Consider the following 23,931-nt stretch of genomic DNA (forward strand, 5'->3'; position numbering starts at 1 on the left):
AATGTCCTAATAATGTCCTTTATAACCAAAATCAAGATTTTTGGTTGTCTTGTATCTTTTGTCTCCTTTAATCTGCAACAGTTCCCCAGCCCTTCTTTGTATTTCCTAACACTGACATTTTGAAAGCACAGGCTAGTTATTTTGTAGAATAAACCTCAATTTGGGCTTGTCTAATGTCTCATCATGAGTAGATTCACACTATGCATTTATGGTAGGAATAGTCTAGGAGCGATGCTGGGTTCTTCTCAGTGAATTGTACTCATTGTTGACTAGTTCCATTACTGGCAGTGTTAACTTTGATAATTTGGTTAAGGTGGTTACCTACCAGTAATTTCCCCTGGAAGATTACTATTGAATCCTGTAATTACTAAGTTTCTTGTGGGGGAGATACTTTGTTCCGCCTCAAACTTTCACCCACTCGTTTTGGCTTTCACTGATAATTCTTGCCTGAACCAACTGTAATTTTCATGGTGCTTTTCTAATGCCGACACTCTTTGTACATTATTAGTTGGCTTTCTACTGTGCTGAAGCAGTTTCCCTTCCTATTTATTCATTAATTTATATGAGGTGGATTTACTTACTTATTTTATTCTATAAGTTATAATCATTTACTATCATTATTTTAAAAATGCTCAGATGGTCCTAGATTTAGCCAGAAGAAGCCCCTTCAAACTGGCTTCTTTGTTCTTTCGAAATGTACCTATCATTCTTTGAGTACTTTACTTTTTGGGATAGAAAGATGTTCTTTCAAGGTTCATGTTGTGCTTTTCCTGCTCCAAACCTGGACTCAGCCATTTCTCAAAGGATCCCTGATTCCTTCTAATGGTCAAATACTGAGCGGCTCTGCTTCCCACTAGAAGATCTACAGGGTCACAGTCTGTCATGTTCTGCTCTGTTGGTCAAATACTGAGTGGCTATGTCTGGTTACTTTTAATGGAGAATGGCACTTGGACACCAATATCTGGGCACTAGATGTGTCCAATGCTACTGGAGTATTACTGCTTCTAGGCCCTCTCAGGGGTTGCACCTGGGAAAGAGAGGAATATACATAATGATGTATGTATACACACACAACTCCATACCCAATTCTGTATTTAGTTATATGTATTAAAACCCATGAGTCCACACTGACACCTCTAATTCTAATCCAACATGGCAAGGTTCATTCCATCCTTCTCTCTTTTCATATCTGTAATTCCCTTCTCTGACCATGAGAAACCTGGCTCCTATTATGCACAATGAATTTACTTATTTGCTCAATCCTAGAAGGTAAAGAAAGTGGTTTCAGTATTGCTAACACATGTCTCAGTGCAAAACAAGCCTACAAATGAGAGTTCACTATTTAGAACTGTTTTGCTTTTAGCCTGAGGACATATAGTATAAATAACTATTTAGGTTCAAAAGTTAACTCCTTTTCAGTGTGGTTATATCAGTAATTTGAAGTACAGTTTGGTTCACTTGTTTCTGTTTGTATTCAATTTTAAGCCCTCCTCCCATACCGCCCCACTCCACTCCCTCTTTTTCACCCCAGTCCCATATAAGCCCTACAAGTAACCAAACTCATTAGACTCAAGTTTACCCTTCCAATGTCTCTTTTTGCTCAAACAAGCAAATAGATTTATATGCATATTTTAAAAATATTTGTTTGCGCCGGGTCTTAGTTGCAGCAGGTGGGCTCCTTAGTTGTGGCACACGAACTCTTAGTTGCAGCATGCATGTGGGATCGAGTTGCCTGACCAGGGATCAAACCTGGGCCCCCTGCATTGGGAGTGTGGAGTTTATCCACTGCGCAACCAGGGAAGTCCCTATGTGCATATTTTTATTTCCTCTTCTTTCTTACACAAAAGTAGCATTTTACAGATACTCTTTTGCACTTTGATATTTTTCCACTGAACAGCTTATCCTGGAAATCCCTCCACATCAATTCATAGATATCTTCCTCATTCTTTTTTATAACTGGATGGGACAGTGTGAATGTTCCACAATTTATTTAACTAGTCTATTAACAGACATTTTAGCTGCTTTCTACTCTCTTGCTACTACAAATCATGCTGTAATGAATTATCTTTTATGTATATTATTCTGCAATTGCATGTAAGTCTATCTCTAGAATCCAAAAGAGTATATGAATCTGCAATTTTGATATATATTGTCAAACTGACCTCCACAGGGGTTGTATCAGTTCTGTAATTATCTATTGCTGTATAACAAACCACCCCCAAATTTAGTGGCTCAAAACAACAACAATCATTTATTTTGCTCACAGAATCTGTAACATGCGCAGGACTCAGTGAGACTAGCTCATCTTTGTTCCACTTTGTTTCAGCTGGGGCGGCTCAACTTTGGGCTGTAGGATTCACTTTTAAGAGGCTCATTCATTTGGCTGGCAAGTTGGTGCTGGCTGTCAGCTGTGAGCTCAACCAGGGGCCTCAGGTTCTCTCCATACGGGCCTCTCCACAGGCTGCTTGGGCTTCCTCACGGCATGGTAGCTGGACCCCAAATGCAAAACTCCCAAGAGAACCAGCTTTCATCATCCAGCCTCAAGAGTCACATAGCTTCACTAAAAAAAGAGGTGATATATGTATATGTATAACTGATTCACTTTGCTGTACAGCAGAAACTAACACAACATTGTAAATCAACTAGACTCCAATAAAAATTTAAAAAAAAAGAGTCACATAGCTTCAGTTCCACCACAGTCACAGGCCTGCCCAGATCCAAGGGGAAGGAACACACTCCCACATCTCTTGATAGAAAGAGTATTTAAATCATAGTACACGAGGAGCCTATGGAATGGGAGAAATTGTGCCATTTTCAGAAAATACAATCTGCTACTGTCTACCCTCTGAATGTAAACATTCACATCCCTCCCACATGCAAAATACACTCATCTTCCTCAAGACCCCCATGTTTCATCCCGTTAGAGCATCAGTGTGAAGTCCAGGATCTTGTCACCTATATCAGGTCCACATGCAGATGAGGATCTTTGAGCGCAGTTCCTCAGGTACAGTTCCTTGAAAGCTTTCTCCCTATTTTTCCTTCTGTGAGCTAAAGAAATAGTAATCTGGCCCCACCCTCTACCCTTCACAAACTCGAAGTCGTGGGAAAGGCATAGAAATAACCACTAGAGACACTCCCATTCAAGTACACAGCAATTCATAGCAATTCTAAAATGTAGCTGAGCTGGGCACATGTTGAGAGGTGTGAATGATAAATAGTTTTCTTTTCAAGCTCAGTAATTCCTGGCTCCTTTATATTTATTTTTTAGACTTTTTTAAAAATTAAAATATTGTTTATGTACAATATTATATGTTACAGGTATAGAGTATAGTGATTCACAAATTTAAAGGTTATACTCCATTTATAGTTATTATAAAATACTGGCTATATTCCCTGTGTTGTATATCCTTGTAGCTTATTTTATACATAATAGCTTGTACCTCTTAATCCCCTACCAATTGTATTGCCCCTCTCTGCTTCCCTCTCCCCACTAGTTTGTTCTCTATATCTGCAAGTCAGCTTTTTTTGTTTTATTCACTAGTTTGTTGTGTTTTTTAGATTTCACGTGTAAGTGATATCATACAGTATTTGTCTTTCTCTGACTTATGTCATTTAGCATAATGCCCTCCAAGTTCATCCATGTTGCTGCAAATGGTAAATTTTCATTCCTTTTTATGACTGAGTAGTATTTTGTTGTGTATATATATATACATATATATATACGTGTGTGTGTGTGTATATATATATATATATATATATATATATATATATATATATATACCACATGTTTATCCATTCATCTGTTGATGGACACTGAGGTTGCTTCCACATCTTGGCAATTGTAAATGCCACTCTGATCATTGGGGTGCATGTATCTTTTCAAATTAGTGTTTTAGATTTTTTTGGATATATACCCAGGAGTGGAATTGCCGGGTCATGTGGTAGTTCTATTTTTAGTTTTTTGAGAGACCTCCATACTGTTTTCCACAGTGGCTGCACCAACTTACATTCCCACCAACATTGTATGAGGGTTCCCTTTTCTCCACATCCTCGCAAAAATTTGTTATTTGTGTTCTTTTTGATGACAGCCATTCTGACAAGTGTGAGGTGATATCTCATTGTGGTTTTGATTTGCATTTCACTGATGATTAGCAATGTTGAGCATATTTTCATGTCTGGTTCCTGTATATTTCTTTTTTTATCTTCTTTTTCCTCTAGCATTTTACTTTAGGCAGCCAGAAGCTGACAGTTGGCACTTTCAATCTTCTACCTGTAAATCTCCTTAAATAGATCATTGAGTCCATTAAGTATATTTCCTATTTTCCTTGTTACTGGAGGTGACAGTGTTGACCAAAATTCCTTCTTCAAGCTTCCCCTTTCCTCCAGCTCATAGTAAGATTTTCCTTATTATCCTTTAAGCCCTGTGAAAGGTCCCATAGGCCTCCACTAACTCTCCTTGAGGCCATTATGATTCTACTAATAACCTTTTCCTTTCCATCTTCTGCCCTTTGTTCAACTGGCTCTGCTGCAAAGCCGATGCCACATGTTCTATGTTTGTTTTGGTAGCACACCACTTCCAGGTAACAAAATCTGTACCAGTTATTTATCTATCTCCGCATAATAAACCACCTCAAAACTTGGGGGATTAAAACAGCAACTATCATTGATTTTGCTCACAAATCTGTAATCTGGGCATAACTTAGTGGGGACAGCTTGCCTCTGATCTACATGGCATCAGCTGGGAGGGCTTGACTGTGGTTTGGAGAGTCTACTTTCAAGATGGCTCACTCACATGGCTGGCAAGTTGGTACTGGCTCTCACTGAGAGCTCAGCCAGGTCTGTGGGCCTTGGTTCCTCTTCATGTAGGTTTCTCCATGAGCTGTTTGGATTTGTGTGTGTGTGTGGCAAGGTGGCTGGATTTAGACCAAGCATCATGAGAGAATGAAGCGGAAGTCTTACTGCCTCTTATGACCTGCCTTGAAAGTCACATAGTTTCACTTCTACCGGTCACAAGCTCGCACAGATTCAACGGAGGGAACACTGACCTCGATGTCTCTTGATGGGATGAATGTCAAAGTCATTGTATAGAAAGCATTATGGATGGCAGATATTTGGTCATTTTTCTGGAAATGCAATCTGCCACACACTCACATTAGCAATGTAAGAGAGTGTCTGTTTCCCAAAGTTTTGCCAAGAGAGTACGTTATCAAGCTTGTGGAAAATATCAACCCCGTAGGAAATACAAAGCTTGGTGATAAAATGTCAAGCTTTCTCTAGTTTTAATTTAAATTTCCTCTTGTTATGAGTACAGATGAACATTTTTCCTGTGTTTAAGATGCATTTGAATTTTCTTTCCTGTGAATTGTCTTTTTATGTTGTTTGTACATTTTTTCAATTGGACTCCTAATCTCTTACCTGATTTAGAGGAGTGTTTTATTATTATTAGAAAGACTACTATTATTATTAGAAAGATTACCCCACTACAATTTGAGTAGCAAAAATATTTTTCTGAATTTGACATGTCTTTTTACTTTGCTTACAGTTTTCTTTTCTCATACAGATTTTTGGGTATTTTTAAAGAGTTGAACCCATCCATTTTTTCTTTTATGGCTTCTGGATTCTCAGTTGTAATTAGAAAGTCTTTACTCAGTGAACGCTATAAAGGAATTCTCCCATTTTATTCTTGTGTAACTTCTATGGCTTAATTTTTCACATTTAAATATTTGATCAGTTTGAAGACTATTCTGATGTAAAGTATGGGGTATGGATTCAACTTTACCTTTTTCCAGGTGGCTCCACAGAAATACCATCAATTATTGAATAACCCATCTTTTCACCACTGGTTTGAGATGTGACCTATATTATATGCTAAATTCCTATTTGTTCAACAGATATTTATTCAGTGCTTCCTACGTGCCAACTATAGTGCTTGAGATATACTAGTGAACAAGAGACTAAAATTCCCTTCCTTTATGAAACTCTAGCAGAGGAAGTAGACGATAAACATGACAACTAGGTAAATTACATAGTGTGTTAGAAGATAAAAGAAGAGTAGAGGAAGAGGGTTTGAGAATGTGGAGGTGAGGCAGTTGCAATTTTATATAAGGTGGTCAGGAAAGATATCATTGAAGAGGTGACAATGGAGAAAAGACTTGAAAAGTTAACAGTACAAAGGCAAGAGTGTGTGTGGCATGATCAAGGACGATGAATGAGGCCAGGGTAGCTAGAGTGGAATGAGCAAGGGGGAGAAGTAAACGATGAAGTCAGAGAGGTAACAGGTCCGGATTCTGCAGGACTGTTTAGGACATCATAAGGACTTTGGCTTTTACTCTGAGTGAAATGGGAGCCATGCGTTTTGAGAACAGGAGTGACATGGTCTGATCTACCATTACCCTGCTATTTCCTGGGCTACATCTTTTTTTTTTTTTTAACATCTTTATTGGAGTATAATTGCTTTACAATGGTGTGTTAGTTTCTGCTTTATAACAAAGTGAATCAGCTATACACATACATATATCCCCATATCTCCTCCCTCTTGCGTCTCCCTCCCACCCTCCCTATCCCACCCCTCTAGGTGTTCACAAAGCACTGAGCTGATCTCCCTGTGCTATGTGGCTGCTTCCCACTAGCTATCTATTTTACATTTGGTAGTGTGTATATGTCCATGCCACTCTCTCACTTCGTCCCAGCTTACCCTTCCCCCTCCCCGTGTCCTCAAGTCCATTCTCTACGTGGGCTACATTTTTTGAAGTCATCTTTTTTCTTCCTTTGTCTTTATCCCTCTCACTAATCTCTGCTGTTTCCCAGAGCAAAGCACTCAAGTCCACCTATTTTTCTCCATCTTCTAATTTTAAGGTATTACTTTCTATCATCTAGAATACTGCAATAGCTTCCTAAGGGATCTCTCCCCTTTCCTTTCTTGCCTTTCACAAATGCACTTACTATCTAGCATGCACCAGGGTGATGTTTAAAGTAGAATTCAGTTACTTATTATGTTACTACCTTGCTTAAATTCTCTCAAAGGCTTTCCACTGCACTTAGAATAAAAACTGAACTTCTTATCATGGTCATAAAGCCCTGTATACGTAGCCCCTGCATACTTCTCCAAGTTTATTCCAAGTCCCCCTCTCCGTCCACTCCAACAACAGTGGCCTTCTTTTGACTTCTCAAATATACCCATAGTTTTTGTACATGATGTTTGGCACATGCCTAAAATGCTCTTTTCCACTTACTTTTTTTTTTTCCAAATCTGCTTTTTTATTGACCTCAGAAGCTGTCATCAAGCTTCATTATATCCAATTTAGTTTTCTCTGGTACACTGTTTATAGTTAAAAAAAATTTTTTTAATAAATTTTATTTATTTATTTATGGCTGCATTGGGTCTTCATTGCTGCACGCGGGCTTTCTCTAGTTGCAGCGAAAAGAGACTACTCTTAGTTGCGGTGCGTGGGCTTCTCACTGTGGTGGCTTCTCTTGTTGCGGAGCACGGGCTCTAGGCGCGCAGACTTCAGTAGTTGTGGCACGTGGGCTCAGTAGTTGTGGCACGCGGGCTCTAGAGCGCAGGCTCAGTAGTTGTGGCGCATGGGCTTAGCTGCTCTGCGGCATGTGGGATCTTCCCGGACCAGGGCTCAAACCCCTGTCCCCTGCATTGGCAGGCGGATTCTTAACCCCTGCGCCAGCAGGGAAGCCCTAAAATATTTTTGAACAGGTGTATTTATACGGTTCAAAAAAGGTCTCACATTCCTGGTACAATTGACCTGGTCCCCACCTCCATTCCCACAGATAATCGCTATTATCAGTATTTTATGTATTCTTCTAGAGTTTCTTTGTGTAAATATAAGCAGATACAAATTTCTTATTCTTTCCAGTGCCCTGGTGACCAGGTATACAGCAGTTCAATTGGGTTGCAACCTGTGAACAGATGTTGCTATGAGATTGTAGAGATGGTCTACTTACTTTTTATAACTCCTATATTCTCCTTCACATCCCACCTTAAATTTCGCTTCCCCAGAAAGTTCTTCCCTGATTCCCTAATGCATATTCACAATGCCTTATTCTTATTATGTATAATAAACATCTCAATTTGCAATTCCTTAGTATATCTGCTGAATGTCTGTCTCTGCTAAACAACTTGGGTTTAGGACCATGTCTGTTTTGCTCACTGATGTGGTTCTGATGCCAAGCACAATTTCTGGCACATAGCAACTGCTCAAAAAATACTTGTTGAATGAATGAATCATCTTTCTTCTGAACAAAGTAAATGGTTCTGGAAAATTAAAGCAAACTCCTCTGGCTAGAATGCCAAGAAGCAGATACGCTACCTTAGTTCTCAATGTCTTTCTATCCCTGTCTGTGGGGAGCCTTACAATTAAGAGTAAACTGAGTGAATCTATTCCTTGCAACCCAAAGCACTGATACCGAATAAATGCTAAAGCTCGGCAGACGGTCTCCTTACGGTCCCTGCTCTTGCTCAAGTTCTACTTCCTGTCTTCTCTAATGTCCAAATACTACCTCATATCAGCACAAATTCAAACTCTCCTTTCCTCATGAAGTCTTCCCTCGCCCCTCTATTCTTATTTTTCCCTTTCTTTTCTTTTTTTTAATTTTTTGGCTGTGTCAGGTCTTAGTTGTGGTGCGTAGGCTCTTCATTGCGGCACGCGGGCTTCTCTCTAGTTGCAGCGTGCAGGCTCCTCTCTAGTTGTGGCGTGCAGGTTTTCTTCCTCTAGTTGTGGCACATGGGCTCCAGGGCGCGGGGGCTCTGTAGTTTGCGGTACGCGGGCTCTCTAGTTGAGGCGCCTGGGGGCTCAGTAATTGTGGTGCGTGGGCTTAGTTGCCCTGCGGCATGTGGGATCTTAGTTCCCTGACCAGGGACTGAACCTGCGCCCCCTGCATTGGAAGGCAGATTCTTTACCACTGGACCACCAGGGAAGTTCTGGTCCCCTCCAGTCTTATTTATTTATTTACTTATTTATGGCTGCGTTGGGTCTTCATTGCTGCGCGCGGGCTTTCTCTAGTTGCGGCGAGCGGGGGCTACTCTTCGTTGCGGTGTGTGGGCTTCTCATTGCAGTGGCTTCTCTTGTTGCAGAGCACAGGCTCTAGGCGTGCGGGCTTCAGTAGTTGTGGCACGTGGGCTCTACAGCGCAGGCTCAGTTGTTGTGGCACATGGGCTTAGCTGCTCCGCAGCATGTGGGATCTTCCCGGACCAGGGCTCGAACCCATGTCCCCTGCACTGGCAGGCGGATTCTTAACCACTGAGCCACCAGGGAAGCCCCCACCACTCCAGTCTTAATTGGATTTCTCTCCTCTCTGAGCACCTGCTGTATTTGTTGTCTTTGGCATTCAGAGAAGAACCCAACATTACACTTTTCTGAATATTAATTGTGTGATGTAGGCTTTAAAAAATCTCCTCCAATGAGTTTGCTACCTGTGGATAATGATTATCTCATAACAACATGGAACAACAGAAGTCCTCCTTTCTGAAGCAATCAAGACTGGTATCTGGTATGTACCAGCTGGTTAAAGTGGAGATCCATAAACAATATCTCAAAGATTTAAACATTTAAATTTAAAATACATAAGTGTACATTTATTCCCTTGTCTTTTGATATGAGAATGATTTTAATGATTGAGGGCCCATATCCAAAATGTATCACTTCCTGTTTCATTAAATCAGAACAAGCAAATGACTCTTAGGAAATAATACTGGTGTAGAACCCTCTGATATTTTTAGGATTTTCCTTCAGTGTTTTACAGTTTTGCTCACACCTAATTTGACAGCAATATTTTAAAAGGTGACTGGCATTTACTGAGTCTTTCCAAAGCATTCAACTAGTTTTCATAGAAACAACTTATCATACTTATACCTCATAGAGATTTACATCATACTTAATCAAATTGTAACAACAGGTTTAAACAGGTTTTGGAAGAGATACAACAGATTCTTGATAAATATTAACTTGTGGCAACAGATGTTCTCAGGTACATTAACAGTCCTGTTACCTTCAAGCAGTCACAGTGACTTGGGCATCATTCATTGTTTGCAGACACAGTGGCAAGTGTTGTTTGAATTCTAGTGAGCTATTTAAGGGAAGGGTGATTAAAACACAGTCTATGGCTTCTTGTGTTACCTTTACAACATCTAGCTCAGACATGAGTCCATGATCTGGTAAAAGTGCTGAAGGAGAGAAGAGCTATAAAGGGGCACATAAGGAGAGTTGGAAACATCCCGTAGAGATCAGCATCTGTCACAAGAGTCTCAAGTGCTCTGGATTTTGGGGGCTTAGTACTTCTGAAAATTGAAAAATAAAAGTGCCCGCATTCTGAGAACTATAATAGCACTTCAGAGGAGAGTAAAACTGAACTTACCTGAGACCGCTGTATCTGTGATCCAACATTCATTTCCTTCTCCATGTTTCCCTCCTGGGAAAGTACAGCATTCTGAGAAGGCATTACTGGGAAAAAGAGAAAAGAAGAATCTTGTCAACGTATGACATTAAGGCTGAACCTAAATCTTGGGCCTTTTGTTTTGGATTAGGATGGCAAATGGTTTAGAGAGAAGCCCTCTAAGACATAAGCCTAAAGGCTGGGTGACTTAACTGTGACATTCTTGTTCCTCTATCACATTGAGGAACATAATGCAGGACTTTCTCTCCTCTGTAGTATAACTCCACTTGTTGTGACATATGGGAAGCTCAAAGGTGCTCACTGGTTTTCAGCCCTAGCTACACATTTAGGGAATTTTAAAAAGATGCCAATGCTTAGCCCCTATTCCCAGAGATTTGGATTTAATGGTCTAGAGTGATCCTGGGCAACAGCATTTTAAATTCTGAAGTCTCCAAGTGATTCTAAGTGGGAAATGAGAACCACTGAGATGAGGTGATGCAGAGAACATATGTTAAGGGCCTATTCTTACCCTTTAAGGGGATAAACTCATCCCTAACCTCAAACTCCAGACATCTCCTCTACTCTCTTTAAGATGACCCTTCTAATATAGAAATGAGATTTCACTCTTTTATTTTTCAGAATGTTCGCTTTCCTTTTTGAGTACCTGGATTCAGTCCTCCACCAGGATGACTACACCTCTTTGCAGTTCTTAAGTTGTAATGTCCCCAAAGCCTTGTTCTCTTCTAGCATGACAGTCAGGAGATACACCAGTACTAGCAGCTTCAGTATCCTTGTCAGTCCCTGAAGGCTGATTTTTCCCAGTGCCTTATAGGAAACAGCCACTCCCAGGTATTAAAGGTGCCTCAACTCATGAGAGGGTCAGGAGCCAGTGGATATCCATGAGAATGACTTCTGCTTCCCAGGAGCAGCCACTCTCAGAATCTTGCCTTGTTCATGCAGAGTTGAGATGCAGAGGTTCCTGAAAGTGGCTATTACATTTGTTTTTTTCCCTAAAGGCATCAATCCTTCATGTACAGACTTCACTATGATATTCAAATCTGCCTCCTGGTTGAGCAGTTTCAGGTTGAGCACCTGTAATGAGATGCACCAGAGTCAGCAGAAGAAATCCAGCAGTGTCAGTCACCTAGGGACCTAGGGAGTCTATAAAGAGACATACAAACTATTCATTCATAAAGATAGAGCACCATAGGATGTGGAATTCTTTAAAACAAACAAAAAGCATTTTTAGAATTCCTCAGATTACAAAGAGCAGAGATGTACAGATGCATCAACTACAACAAACTTAGCCTCAGTCCTCTCCCACCTTCTTCTCAGAACAGAAAACATGTGGTCCTTGCCCAGAGGAAGACTTTCAGATAGGGTTGTCTTCTCCTCAGAAAGAAGAAAAAACAGGTGTTTCACCAATACCAACAACAGAGTGAAATGTACTGATCTGCTAATAATCATGAGAGAATACATTTGTTCTCTGCTCACAAAAGTTGACCTGAAAAACTTTTCTCAAAAACTATTGATAGAAATGAAGAATGAAGTCATTTCTGAGAAAAAGGGAAAACTGCAGTTCCAATGGAGTGGCCCTGTTAGATAAGGAAGCCATTCAAGCCAAGACATGGCACGATTCTAACATTTTACAACCAGTTGACTAAGAAGCAGACCTTTCAAGAGTAATTTAAAAGCACTTTAAGAACCAGGTCCTTATTTTACCAAGCAAAAGCTCTAAAAAAGTCCTATGGTCTGAAGAGTCAGGTAGAATCTACGAGGATGTCCTGAGGTTTCAAACCCAATCACCTGAAAACCATTTATTCACAACAACAAAAACAGCACTAACCATGTTAGTGGACAGGGTTTCTCCTTTATATGTGTGAACCCAAGGCAATGAGGAACATTTCAAATATATTACACATTGTATACAAATATAGCTAGTTTGAGAATACTTTTTAAAAAAAAATTTATTTACTTATTTATTTGGTTGCGCTGTCCTAGTTGTGGCAGGTGGGCTCCTTAGTTGCAGTTCGTGGGCTCCTTAGTTGTGGCATGCGAACTCTAAGTTGCGGCATGCATATGGGATCTAGTTCCCTGACCAGAGATTGAACCCCCGCCCCCTGCATTGGGGGTGCAGAGTCTCAACCACTGCGCCACCAGGGAAGTCCCCTGAGAATACTTTTTATGGCATCTGATGGGACTAGGGTTCCTTAAAATACACCTTTGGAAATGCTGATTTAGTTCTCAGTTCCTTGGTTTAATGAGGATTCTGCGTTTAATGAGTTCTTGGCTTAATGAAGCTCTAATCACAGAGCTAAGTGAAAGAGCTGGTTCTAGAACACTTAGGTCTTCTGATTCAGCCCTGGGCTCTTTCTAGTATACACTGGAGTCCTTTTTGCTACTTGTTTTCTCCCTTTTCCTTTAAAAAAAATCTGATCCCTTTCTTTTCATAATTTCCCTTTTAATTCCTATATTGGAAAGAACAAAAAAAGAGAACCACTCCCGACCCACAAACTGTGCAATTCCTCATACAACAAACGGGTGGAGCTTTCCAGAGAAAGAGACTGCAGAATTGCCAGTCTTTTTCAAACAAGTAACCATGATGGCTGGGAAAGTAACAAATTCCCTTGACTGCTTAAAGACTACTAGAATTATAGTCAATTCAGAGGAAGAATGATTCTGGCTTAACAGTTTTCATTTTCACCCCAAGCTCTTCCAAAAATCTGAGTGAACTTCACTGCCCATAGAAAACCTATGCCGTGGTTCTCAATCTGGGCTGTGCATTAGACTCAGCCCAGATTTAAAATGACACAACAGATGCATATATATAGGGCCAGATGCATATATATATATATATATATATATATATATATATATATATATATATATATATGTCAAGGCTCTACCCAAGAGCTACTAAATCAGAATCTGTTGAGAAGAATTCTGGCATCCACATATTTTTTTAAATGCCCCACAAGTGATTCTGATGCAAGCAAAAACTCAGAACAACTATCAGAGCCTTTCGTTTCCTTCACACCCTCAATCCCAATGATTATCACCATCATTCTACTTCAGTCACCCACTTCTAGGGCCGAACCACTTCTGAAATCTTTCTTACCTTACACAACACTAGACTGTGAATCGGGAGACCTAGGTTCTAGACTAGATGGGGAAGAAAATGAAGGCAGGAGTAGTGGTTTAATAGATCGAGGGAAAATAGACAAAAGAGCAGTGTTTATCAAAGTGTGGTCTGAAGATCACTTGAATCACGGTATTTGTTGAAAAGCAGACTCACTGGTCCTATCCTAGATCTCATGAAATAGCACCTCTGGAGATATTATTGGCCCAAGAATTTGCATTACAAAGTATTTCTTCCCTGGAATCAGTCCGTTCTCTCCAGCCTCCCTACAGGCACGAATCTAGCACCTATCTTCTCATTCCTAGATCTTCAACTTTATCTTTCACTTTTATTGACTCCTTCCTATCATCATTTAAAATCATTTAATGTCTCTCCCAACATTAAACTTTTTCACTGGTTTTTACACCCCTTTGCAACTACCATTCTTTCTTTATTCAAGGCCACAACTCTTCAAAGGATTGTCGATACTTGTCTCTACTTCCTCATTACCCATTTATTTTTCAGTTCTCCGTAATCTTGCTTCTGTTCTGCCATCAGCACTCCCCTGAAATTGCTCTGGTCAAGAATACCAAACTCTCTTTTGTAGTTCATGCAGTGGACCTCATTACTTCTTGCTTTCTTGAGCTCTGATGGTATCTGGTACTGCTGACAGCTGCGTCTCACTTTACTTCAGTGGGCTATGTTCTAATCCCTTTTCCTCTGCCTACCATTCACATATTGTTGTTCCTTATGATTTTCCAAAATCTACTCTCGCTCTCTCCACACTTGAAGTAAAGGGATCTTTAAAAGATTTTAACCTGACTGTATCAGTTCCTCACTTGAAATTCTTCAGCAGCTTCCTTAGGCTGGAGTACAAAGCCATAAAGAAACCTACGACCTGCTTCCTGTTCCCTCTCAAGCCACTCTGCTGTTTGCTTTTTGAGGGTTCATACACAGCATCCTGCTTTTAGGTGTTTAAATGTGTCATGTGTGGGATCCAACCCCACCTCCTCCCCTAGCAATACCTATGCTTCCTTCAGGTCTCAGCTTAAATCAAGTAAGATTTTGACATCACGGACCAAGTGAGGCCCCCTTGTTCACACCTTCCTTCCTTAGGTAGCACTTTTTATTGTTGTAATTATTGTACAGTTATCCATCTTTATTTATATCTCACTATTGTGTGATGTTAACCTCCATAAAGGCAGGAATCTGTTCTGTCTTGCTTAACTATTCTAATTTCAAGGCCCGGTATGTGATTCATAGTAGATATGTATCAAATATTTGCTAAATGAGTAAATGAAAGGGTTCTGGTGTTTGTTGTTCTATTTTTTTATTTTTTAACTTTCTATTTTGAACCAATTTTAGACTTACAGTAAAGCTACAAAAGTAGTACACAGTTCTTAAATACCATTTACCCTACTTGTCCTAATATTAATATTTTACATAACCATGGTACAATGATCAATACCAAGAATTTAACAATATTATTAATTCAAATTATTAAAATTTCACCAGTTTTTCCACTAATATTCTCTGATCCAGGATCCCACATGGCATTTAGTTTTTATTTTTCCTGAGTCTCCTCCAATCTGTAACAGCTCCCCAGGTTTTCTGTCTTTCATGAGCTTGATACTTTTGAAGAGTACTAATGAATTATTTTGTAGAATGTCCCTCAATTTGGGTTTGTCTGATGTTTTCTCAGGGTTGGAATGAAGTTAAGATTTTTAGCAAGAATAATACAGAAGTGATGTTGTGTCTTTCTTAGTGCATAATATGAATGGGTTTATGATGTAGATATGTCTTATGAATGGTAACGTTGACCATTATCACCTGGTTAAGGTGGTGTTTACCAGGTTTCTCCACTGCAACAATTATTAATATGGTGTTTGCTTAATGGTGATTTCTCTATTTCCCTCTTTCCTACTAATTATTAATTCGAATTTTTCCATAAGGAAAAGCTGTTCCTTGGCTCTAATCTATTTATATCTGTATGGATTTATGGATATTTGTTTTATTCTATGAGTTAAAATACAAAACATTATTATTTTATTATACAAACTGTTCCAGCTTTGGCCATTAGGAGGCTCCTGTGTTATTCTGACCAGCTCAGCTACTTTGAACACTTCCTGGCACCATAAGATGTTCTAGGCTCTTGTATTTTCCCTGACCATCCCTGGAATCCGCCACTTCTCCAAAGAGCCCTGGTTCCATTTATTGGATAAGTGTTTAGACACAAAAATCTGGGTACCAGGTGTGCTGCTTGCTACTGGTGTATCATTGCTTCTAGGCCCTCCAGGAGACTGAGCTATGAAGTATATATGTATGCATATCAACCATACATATACATACTTCTATTGTGTTTGTCTATATATTAAATACCATGAGTTCACACTGACACCTCTGATTCCAATCTGATACCACAGGGCTCATTTTGGTCTTCTTCCTTTTCTCATTGGTAACTTCTTTCTTCCAACAGTGAAAAATTGTTGGCTCTCATTATCTACAATATAGTTACTTATTTGTTCAATTCTGGTATACACACAAAGTAGTTTCAGAATTACTAACTCATACCCTTGTGAGAAACACATTTACTAGCTTGATTACAGCATTTATGTAGAGTTCTCTTTGTCTTTAACCTTAGAGTATCCAGTCAAGATAGTGGTTCCTAAAGTTACTTAGGTCAGTTCTTTTCTTTGCCACTTCCTTCAGTGAGGTTATGTCATTCATTTGTACTATAGTTATGTTTATTTGTTAGTGTTTGTATTCATTCTCTTCTATTTTTACAGCCGTCCCCTGGTATCCCTGGGGGACTGGTTCCAGAATCCACTGCAGATACCAAAATCTGAGGATGCTCAAATGCTTTATATAATATGCTATGTAGTATTTATATAGAAACTATACATATCCTCCTGTATACTTTAAATCATCTCTAGATGACATTACTTATAACACCTAATACAGTATAAATGCTACATAAACAGTTGCCTGCACATGGCAAATTCAAGTTTTGCTATTTGGAACTTTCTGGAATTTTTTCCCCAAATATTTTCCATCTGCAGTTGGTTCAATATATAAATATGGAACCCGAAAACACAAAGGGCTGAATGTAGTCTATTTACTCTCAGGTGGTTCCCCCATTGCTACGGTTTCATTGATCATCTTTTTTGAGCTATATAACCACATACACTCTTACTGGACATCCCCACCTACCTCGTGGGTTTGTTGTGAGGCTTAAGGGATTAAATATTTGTAAATATTTAGATCATATTAGCACTTAGTTAGCAGTATTTATATATTTTACATATTATTCTTACTCTATCATATTCCCTGTCTCAATGAATAGCGCTACCAAACCTGAAACCTGAGTGCCATTCCTGACCTCTCTTTCTTTCCCTTAGTCTCATTCCCCAATCAAACGTCAAATCCTGGTAAATTTCCCTCCTTAAACACGTAGTGAGTGTTCCATCTTCACTTCCACTACCTTTATTCAGGTATCATCTCTCACTTTGATTACTGCCACACCCATCTAACTGGTCCTTGACTTTAGTCCAACATTTTCTTCACACTGCAGCCAGAGAGATCTTTCTCCACACCCCTTCTCTACTGTGGAAACACCTTCACTTTATTTTCTGACACATATTAAAATGAAAATTTTAGTAAATACAGAAAAGCAGAAAAAAAATCACCTATAATGTCATCACCCAGAGATAACCAATTACTTTTCTGAGATATAGCCTTTCAGGCTTTTCCTTCACAAACACACACACACACTCATACACATTATAATATGGCATGTTATTTCTTTTTTGAAACCTGGGTTTTAATTGATAATATTGTATACATCACTTCATGGTAGAAAACAAAAATCTAAATATTCATTTAAAAAAATAGGCTCATAGTATATTCCATTGCATGCGATACCTAAAGTTTATTTAACAAGTTTATTATTAATAGACATTTAGGCCTCTCTCTCTCCTTCTTTCTCTGCTGTTACAGACAACAGTAAACATTATACAGTTTTGGCATAATTTTGCCTGACTATTTCCTTAGGATAAATTCCTAGCAGAGGAACTGCTGGGTAAAAAGGAAGGCAAAAGGTGTTCAGGAAGGTGTATCATTTTATATATTCATCAATATATGATAGTGACCATTAGCCAATGTTAGTTATTATCATTTTTAAATCTAATACACAAATAGTATTTAACTGCTGCTTTAATATGCAATTCTTAGATAACATGTAAGGTAGGACTTTTACCATTTTTAACTTTTATATTTTTTCTTTTATAAATTACCCTTTTGTGTCAATTATCCACTTTTCTACCATATTGTCTTTTTCTTATTGATTTGTCAGAGTCCTTTATTACATAGTCTGCAATAAAGGATTAAATGAGCAGGTCTGAATGGTCCAAACTCTGCATATTCCAAGGAAAGGTTTGACTCTGGCCTGGCTCCTGGTAGATAACCTATAAGCCCCTGAAACATCCTGTCTGTTAAGAGTGTCTCTGTTTACCTGAGGCCTTGGGACAGGTCAAAAAGTTTATGCTAACAATGGGATTTATGGTGGGAACCTTGGGCCACGTGGTATCAGCTTGCCCACTGGAGGAGCTGGAGACTGGAGGTCAGCAAAATGGATGGTCAGCCATGCTTATATGACCAACTTCCAATAAATACTCTGGACACCAAGGTTTGAATGAGCTTTCCTGGTTGGCAGTACTGCATACATATGGCCACACATCATTGCCTGGAGAATTAAGAACTACTTGCACAAGTCCATTGAGAGAGGACTGCTGGAAGCTTGCACCTGGTCTCTCCTGGACCCTGCCTTACATGCTTTTTTTTCATTGCTGATTTTAATCTGCATCCTTTCACTGTAATACTCATCTTACTGGGAGTATAACAGTTTTGCTGAGTTCCGTGAGTACTTCTAGAACATCACTGAACCTGAGTATGGTGTTGGGGACCTCTGAACACAGATAGTAACCAGCAACTCCCTTGTCATAACATAGATAACAAATATAGTCTTCATTTTATCATCTGTCTTTAATTTTTGCTGCTTTCTAAAAAGAGCTAATATTTAAAAATTTTACCTTATAAAACCTGGGGGTTTTTTTCTCTCTGTATAGGTTCTAAGTGTGTGTGAGGGTTTTTGTTTAGTTTTGTTTTCCTTACACAGATTATACACGTTAACAAGTTTTTTTTTTTTTTACACATTCTACATAAAAACATGAGTATGCAAAACATGGGTGTATACAGAATAAAGTATGTGTGCCTTTCAACTTCTCTTCTACTCTGCTTCCCTCCCTGGAGGTAACTCATTGTCAGTCACTTGGTTTGCATCCTTTTCTGTGTATTTATGAACATACATAATATAACCACATACATACTTAACATAATGCACACCATACTATATTCATTGTTCTGCAACATCCTTTATTCACTAAATGTCTTAGAGATCTTTCTTTGTGTGTTAACTTCACAATAAACTACATAATAAACTATCTTATTCTATTTTATAGCAGCACAATATTCTACTGTATGGGTCTATCACAATATGTTTAACCATATCCAGAGTGAACATTTAAGCTGTACCTATTTCTCAAATTACAAACAATATTGTAATAAACATCTTTGTACATACTTCCCTGTGCACCTGTGCAAGTATTTCTGCAGGACAGATCTTAGAATAGAATTTCTGAACCACAGAGTGAGCTCATTTAACATTTTGGTAAATGCAGTCAAATTGCCACCCAAAATACTTCCTCAACTGTACAACCGGTGCCCTTCCCCCCTGCACTTTCCTCAATACTTTGTATCACCAATATTTTTATATTTTGCCAGTCCAGTGGGTGAAAAATATGTCTTCATTTGCATTCTATGGTTACTTATGAAGTTAAGCACTTTCTTCATTGGTTTCCTGTATCTTCTATAAATTACCTGTGCATATCCTTTGCCCACTTTTCTTTTTTCTCTTTTCTTTTTTCAACAAGTCTCTACATATTATGGACACTTTCTCTAACACATGTTGCAAATATTTTCTTCATATCTCTAATTTTTAGCCCTTTGTTCTTTTCAAATACAAAAACTTTAACTTTTGATATCATTAAATTAATGAATTTTCCCCAGAGGGTTTTGTGTCCTGTTTGGGTGGTTTGGTAGGGCTACAGCATAAAGTGCAAGGGTGGAAGGCCAAGCAGTATGCAATATTAAGGTCATAAAGGGCTTTGAGGGCACTGCTAAGAAACTAAAACATTATCCTGATGGCAGCAGGGAAGCATATAAAAGTTTTCAGCAATAGAGTGACTTTCAACAAATTCTCCATTTAATAAGAGCACCTACTAAGTGCCATGGTCAACTCTGTCTCTTAGAAAATGGTAACTTTTGTATCTTTTACATTTCCCACAATTCAAAATAACTAAAAGACACAGAAAGCTCATTATGTCAAAAGACACAATTAGGGGGATCTGCTCTGCCACATATTAAAACAAAATGGTATCAGTGCAGAAACTGTGAGGGCCGTGAAACAGTCTAGAAACAGATCCGAGTGTACACACGCCTGTAGAATAGAATAAAAGCGTCACCTCAATTCAGTGGGAAAATAGATGATGGCAAGACCACCGAGGAAAAAGGCATATTCGTATCTAACACGTTATCACAAAATTAATACCCAGTAGGTTAAAATGTAAAAAAAAAAAAAAAGCTATTTAAAAAATCCTTTAAAAGTATTACAAGAAAATAAAGGTGAATGTTTTAATACTCTTGAAATGGGGAAAACTTTCCAAAAATGATACCCACCCACGCCTATACCAAAATAAATTGCAGAAGATATTAGAGGAAAATAGGTTTGTAATCTTGGAATGGGGAGGCCTTCCTATCAAAGGGGCACAGGGTGTCCAAGAAGCCTAAGGGCGCCGCTGGGGGGGGGGTCCGAGTCGACCGGAGGGGCGGCGTCCGCGACCCGGGACCCCCGGGCTGCCGCCCGCCCTGCCCCCTCGCCCGCCGCCCGGCCCGCGGGGGCCGCAACTCACCCGCCTCCACAGACAAAGGGCGCCCAGGGCGGCTCCGCCCCCTGACGACGACACCGCCGCCGCCCGTCCGGACCCAGGCGGGAGAGGGTGATGAGGGCCCTGATGCCTGAGCCAATGACGCCCAGTGACGAGGCCCCTGGGGCTGGACCAGCCGCCGGCGCCAGCCGGGCTCTGACGAAAGCCTCCAAGCAATGGCGGCCACGCCGCGCTGGCTTCGGCTCTGCGATACGCATGCGCCGGCGGCGCCCAGGGCCGACCGCTTCCCATATGCAGGGCTCGGAACTCCCACCCGCTTTTACGGGTCGGCTTCTCACCAGGGCCGCGCTGACCCCGGGGGCCCGGACCTCCCGCTCCCGGCACTCGCAGAACTGCGCCTTCTGAGAGGGCCGAGGACCCCTCATAGCCCCTGCCAATCAGAAGCTCCCGCGTGGGTCACTGCTCGGTCCCCTAGGTGACCACACAAGCCGTCGCTCTCCTCAGTCCTGAAATACCGCCCCTCTCCCGAATTTTATATTGACGAAACTAAAAATACAATAATAATGATTGAATATATATAATATATAATACAGGTCTACTGATGTTCAGTAGAATATTATATATTATATATAATACCATATATTATATATTTATATATAATATAATATATATAATATATATTATATATTTATATATAATATATTATATATATTATATATAATACATTATATATATTATATATAATAATATTATATATATAATATATAATACACGTCTACTGCTATATTTAAGATGGATAACCAACGAGGACCTACTGTACAGCACAGGGAACACTGCTCAATGTTATGTGGCAGCCTGGATGGGAGGGGAGTTGGGGGGAGAATGGATACATGCATATGTATGGTTGAGTCCCTTTGCTGTGCACCTGAAACTATTACAACATTGTTAACCAGCTATACTCCAATATAAAATAAAAAGTTAAAAAACAAAGGTCAAATACTGTATGATTCCACTTATATGAGGTACCTAGAGTAGTTAAATTTGGACATTGACAGACATTACAATTGTTGCCAGGGGCTGAAGGTGGAATGGAGATGTCTAGTTACTGTTTAATGAGTACAAAATGTCAATTTGAGAAGATGAAAAGAATTCTGGAGATGATGGCTGCACAACAAAGTGAATATACTGAATGCCACTGAACTTAAAATGGTAAATTTTATGTTATGTATTTTTTAATACCATAAAAAGAGAAAAAAGACAGCTGGATCCTTATATCTGTTTCTACATTTAATCTTTTGAAATATGTTGTTTCGGTTGATGTTTCTGAAGAAAATCTGGCTTCATATAGATACATAGCTGGAAAAAGGAATCCTTTAATAAGTCTTCTCATGTAATTGTGAATATTCTTCTTTGATACCCCACCAAAACTTGATGAGATTAGTTGCAATGTAGAATCTGAAACCATATTCATATACTTTTAGTTTTTACACCACAATCTGTTAGTCTGTCTCACTCTCCAAATGGATCTTGAACTCATGTATGACTTTGTAATGTCACACACTGGCCATTTGGAAAATATCTGTTTACTGAGTTACCTAACTCAGTGGGTCCTAACTGGGTATGATTTTACCCTCTAGGAAATATTTGGCAATATCTAGAAATATTTGGCAATATGTGGCAATGGTTGTCACACGCTGGGGTTGCTACTGACATCTACTGGGTAGAAACCAGAGGTACTGCTAAACATTTTAACAATGCATAACAAAGGATTATATAGCTCCAAATGTCAATAGTGCTGAGGTTGGAAAACCCTAGTTTATTTAATGCTGACATATTTCATTATACAATATAAAAATTTGTGTTTGTTAATATCATCACTAATCTTTTTGGGAAAGTTTGTAAGTATTAGGAAGTTGTCAAGAGAGTGGTTACAAGTTCTCCAAAAACTTTAAAGTTCAAATTTTATCATTTACAACATATATTTTCAGTTATTTTCCTTCATTGCTATAAAGCACACTTCATTCATTTTCAAGAAACTGTCTTAGAAATAACCAAGTCTAAAAAACTAGTATTTGTCAGTTGTTTTTGTAGTTGAAATTGGTGTTCCATAAAATAAGGAGTTACTATTTCTCACAATCACATTAACTTGTTTTGCTCAAGAGAGCCATCGCACTTGTATACGGTATAAATGCTTTATGGTACTCACTACCTTGATTAAAGTAGCAGCAGTTTTAGCCACCATTGCTTTTGACCCATCAGTGCAAATGTCAACACAGTGGGAAAAGCAAATTACCTTAGTATTATTAGAAAAAAAAGTTGACCGTATGGGCCCCCTGAAAGAGAGTCAGGGATCCCCAGGGGCCCATGGACCATACTTTGTAAACTTCTGCTCTAGATTTATGTGAAAGAAGTAAACCCCTATTTGTTTAAGGCACCATTAATTAGGTTTTAAAAAATAAGATAACTTGTATCTCTAGTTTTCACACCGTCTTCTGCAAACTTGCCAAAAAGTCAGCAGTTACACAGAGATACTCTTATTTTTTAAAAGTTCCTCTCTTTTTTTCCAGAGTTACTGAGATATAATTGACAAATAGAAGTTGTATATATTTAAGGTGCATAATGTGATGTTTTGATATACATATACATTGTGAAATGATTACCACAATCAAGCTAACATATCCATCCCCTCACATAGTTACCACTGTGTGCGTGCATGCGTGCGTGTGTGTGTGTGTGTGTTGGGGGGAGGAGAATGCTTAAGATCTACTCTTTTAGCAAATTTCAAGTATAAAATACAGTATTGTTAATTGTAGTCGCCATGCTGTACATTAGATCTCTAGAATTTTTTTCATTTGCATAACTGAAACACAAGACTCTTAAATTTATAGTAATTTACTTCAAATTCTGAGGTAGGATAAGTATAAGAAGTTAAGAGATAACCCTTTTTCAGTGGTTTAAGTGTTTACTGTTGGATTGCAATTAAAGCTCGGAAATCACTGCAATACCCACCATTATTGTTCTGCTAAATAATATAGAACCTTCATATATACTAGACTAGAGTAAACCATACCATAGAACAAAACACTACTTGTACTAGAAAACACTATTTACCATTAGGGAAAAAATGAGGTAAATCTATATACTAAAGTGGAATAATCCTCAGGATATATCAAGTGAAAAGACCATGGTACAGAGCCATTCTTTAATTCTGTTTGCTTTTCTCTTTGCTATGCTTATATATAATATTTCCCTTTAAAACATGCCTCATAGTCTCAGTATCTTTGTGTTATAGTCAAAAGTAGGGTAGTATGTCCTTCTCAGGCAGTGTTGCTTAGAAATCAGCACAGCTTGCTCTCTTGTACCTCTCCTCCCTTGTTCCAAACTGTTGCAAACACAGTGAATATTTGGTCCAGAACTGGGGACAGTAGA

General features: G+C 39.0%; 1 protein-coding gene across 3 annotated transcripts in view; it reads right to left on the bottom strand.

Annotated features, from left to right (window-relative positions):
• Positions 1–20,708, bottom strand: part of MRPS17 (mitochondrial ribosomal protein S17) — a 42,674-nt gene extending 21,966 nt beyond the window's left edge. Inside the window, exons 1-4 of one of the 3 annotated variants that reach the window (XM_057529261.1) lie at positions 20,527–20,708; positions 11,048–11,475; positions 10,366–10,451; positions 2,265–2,560 (exon numbers count right to left, since the gene is read on the bottom strand). Coding sequence is in view for 2 of the 3 variants with exons in the window: in XM_057529262.1 (XP_057385245.1) it covers positions 10,366–10,449 (84 nt within the window). In the remaining variant the exon portion in view is untranslated. The remainder of the gene's footprint in view (positions 1–2,264; positions 2,561–10,365; positions 10,452–11,047; positions 11,476–20,526) is intronic. The other 2 variants (XM_057529262.1, XM_057529260.1) reach the window with 2 other exon arrangements.
• Positions 20,709–23,931: the final 3,223 nt, after the last annotated feature.

Source organism: Balaenoptera acutorostrata, chromosome 15, assembly GCF_949987535.1.
Source record: "Balaenoptera acutorostrata chromosome 15, mBalAcu1.1, whole genome shotgun sequence".
Taxonomy (NCBI): domain Eukaryota; kingdom Metazoa; phylum Chordata; class Mammalia; order Artiodactyla; family Balaenopteridae; genus Balaenoptera; species Balaenoptera acutorostrata.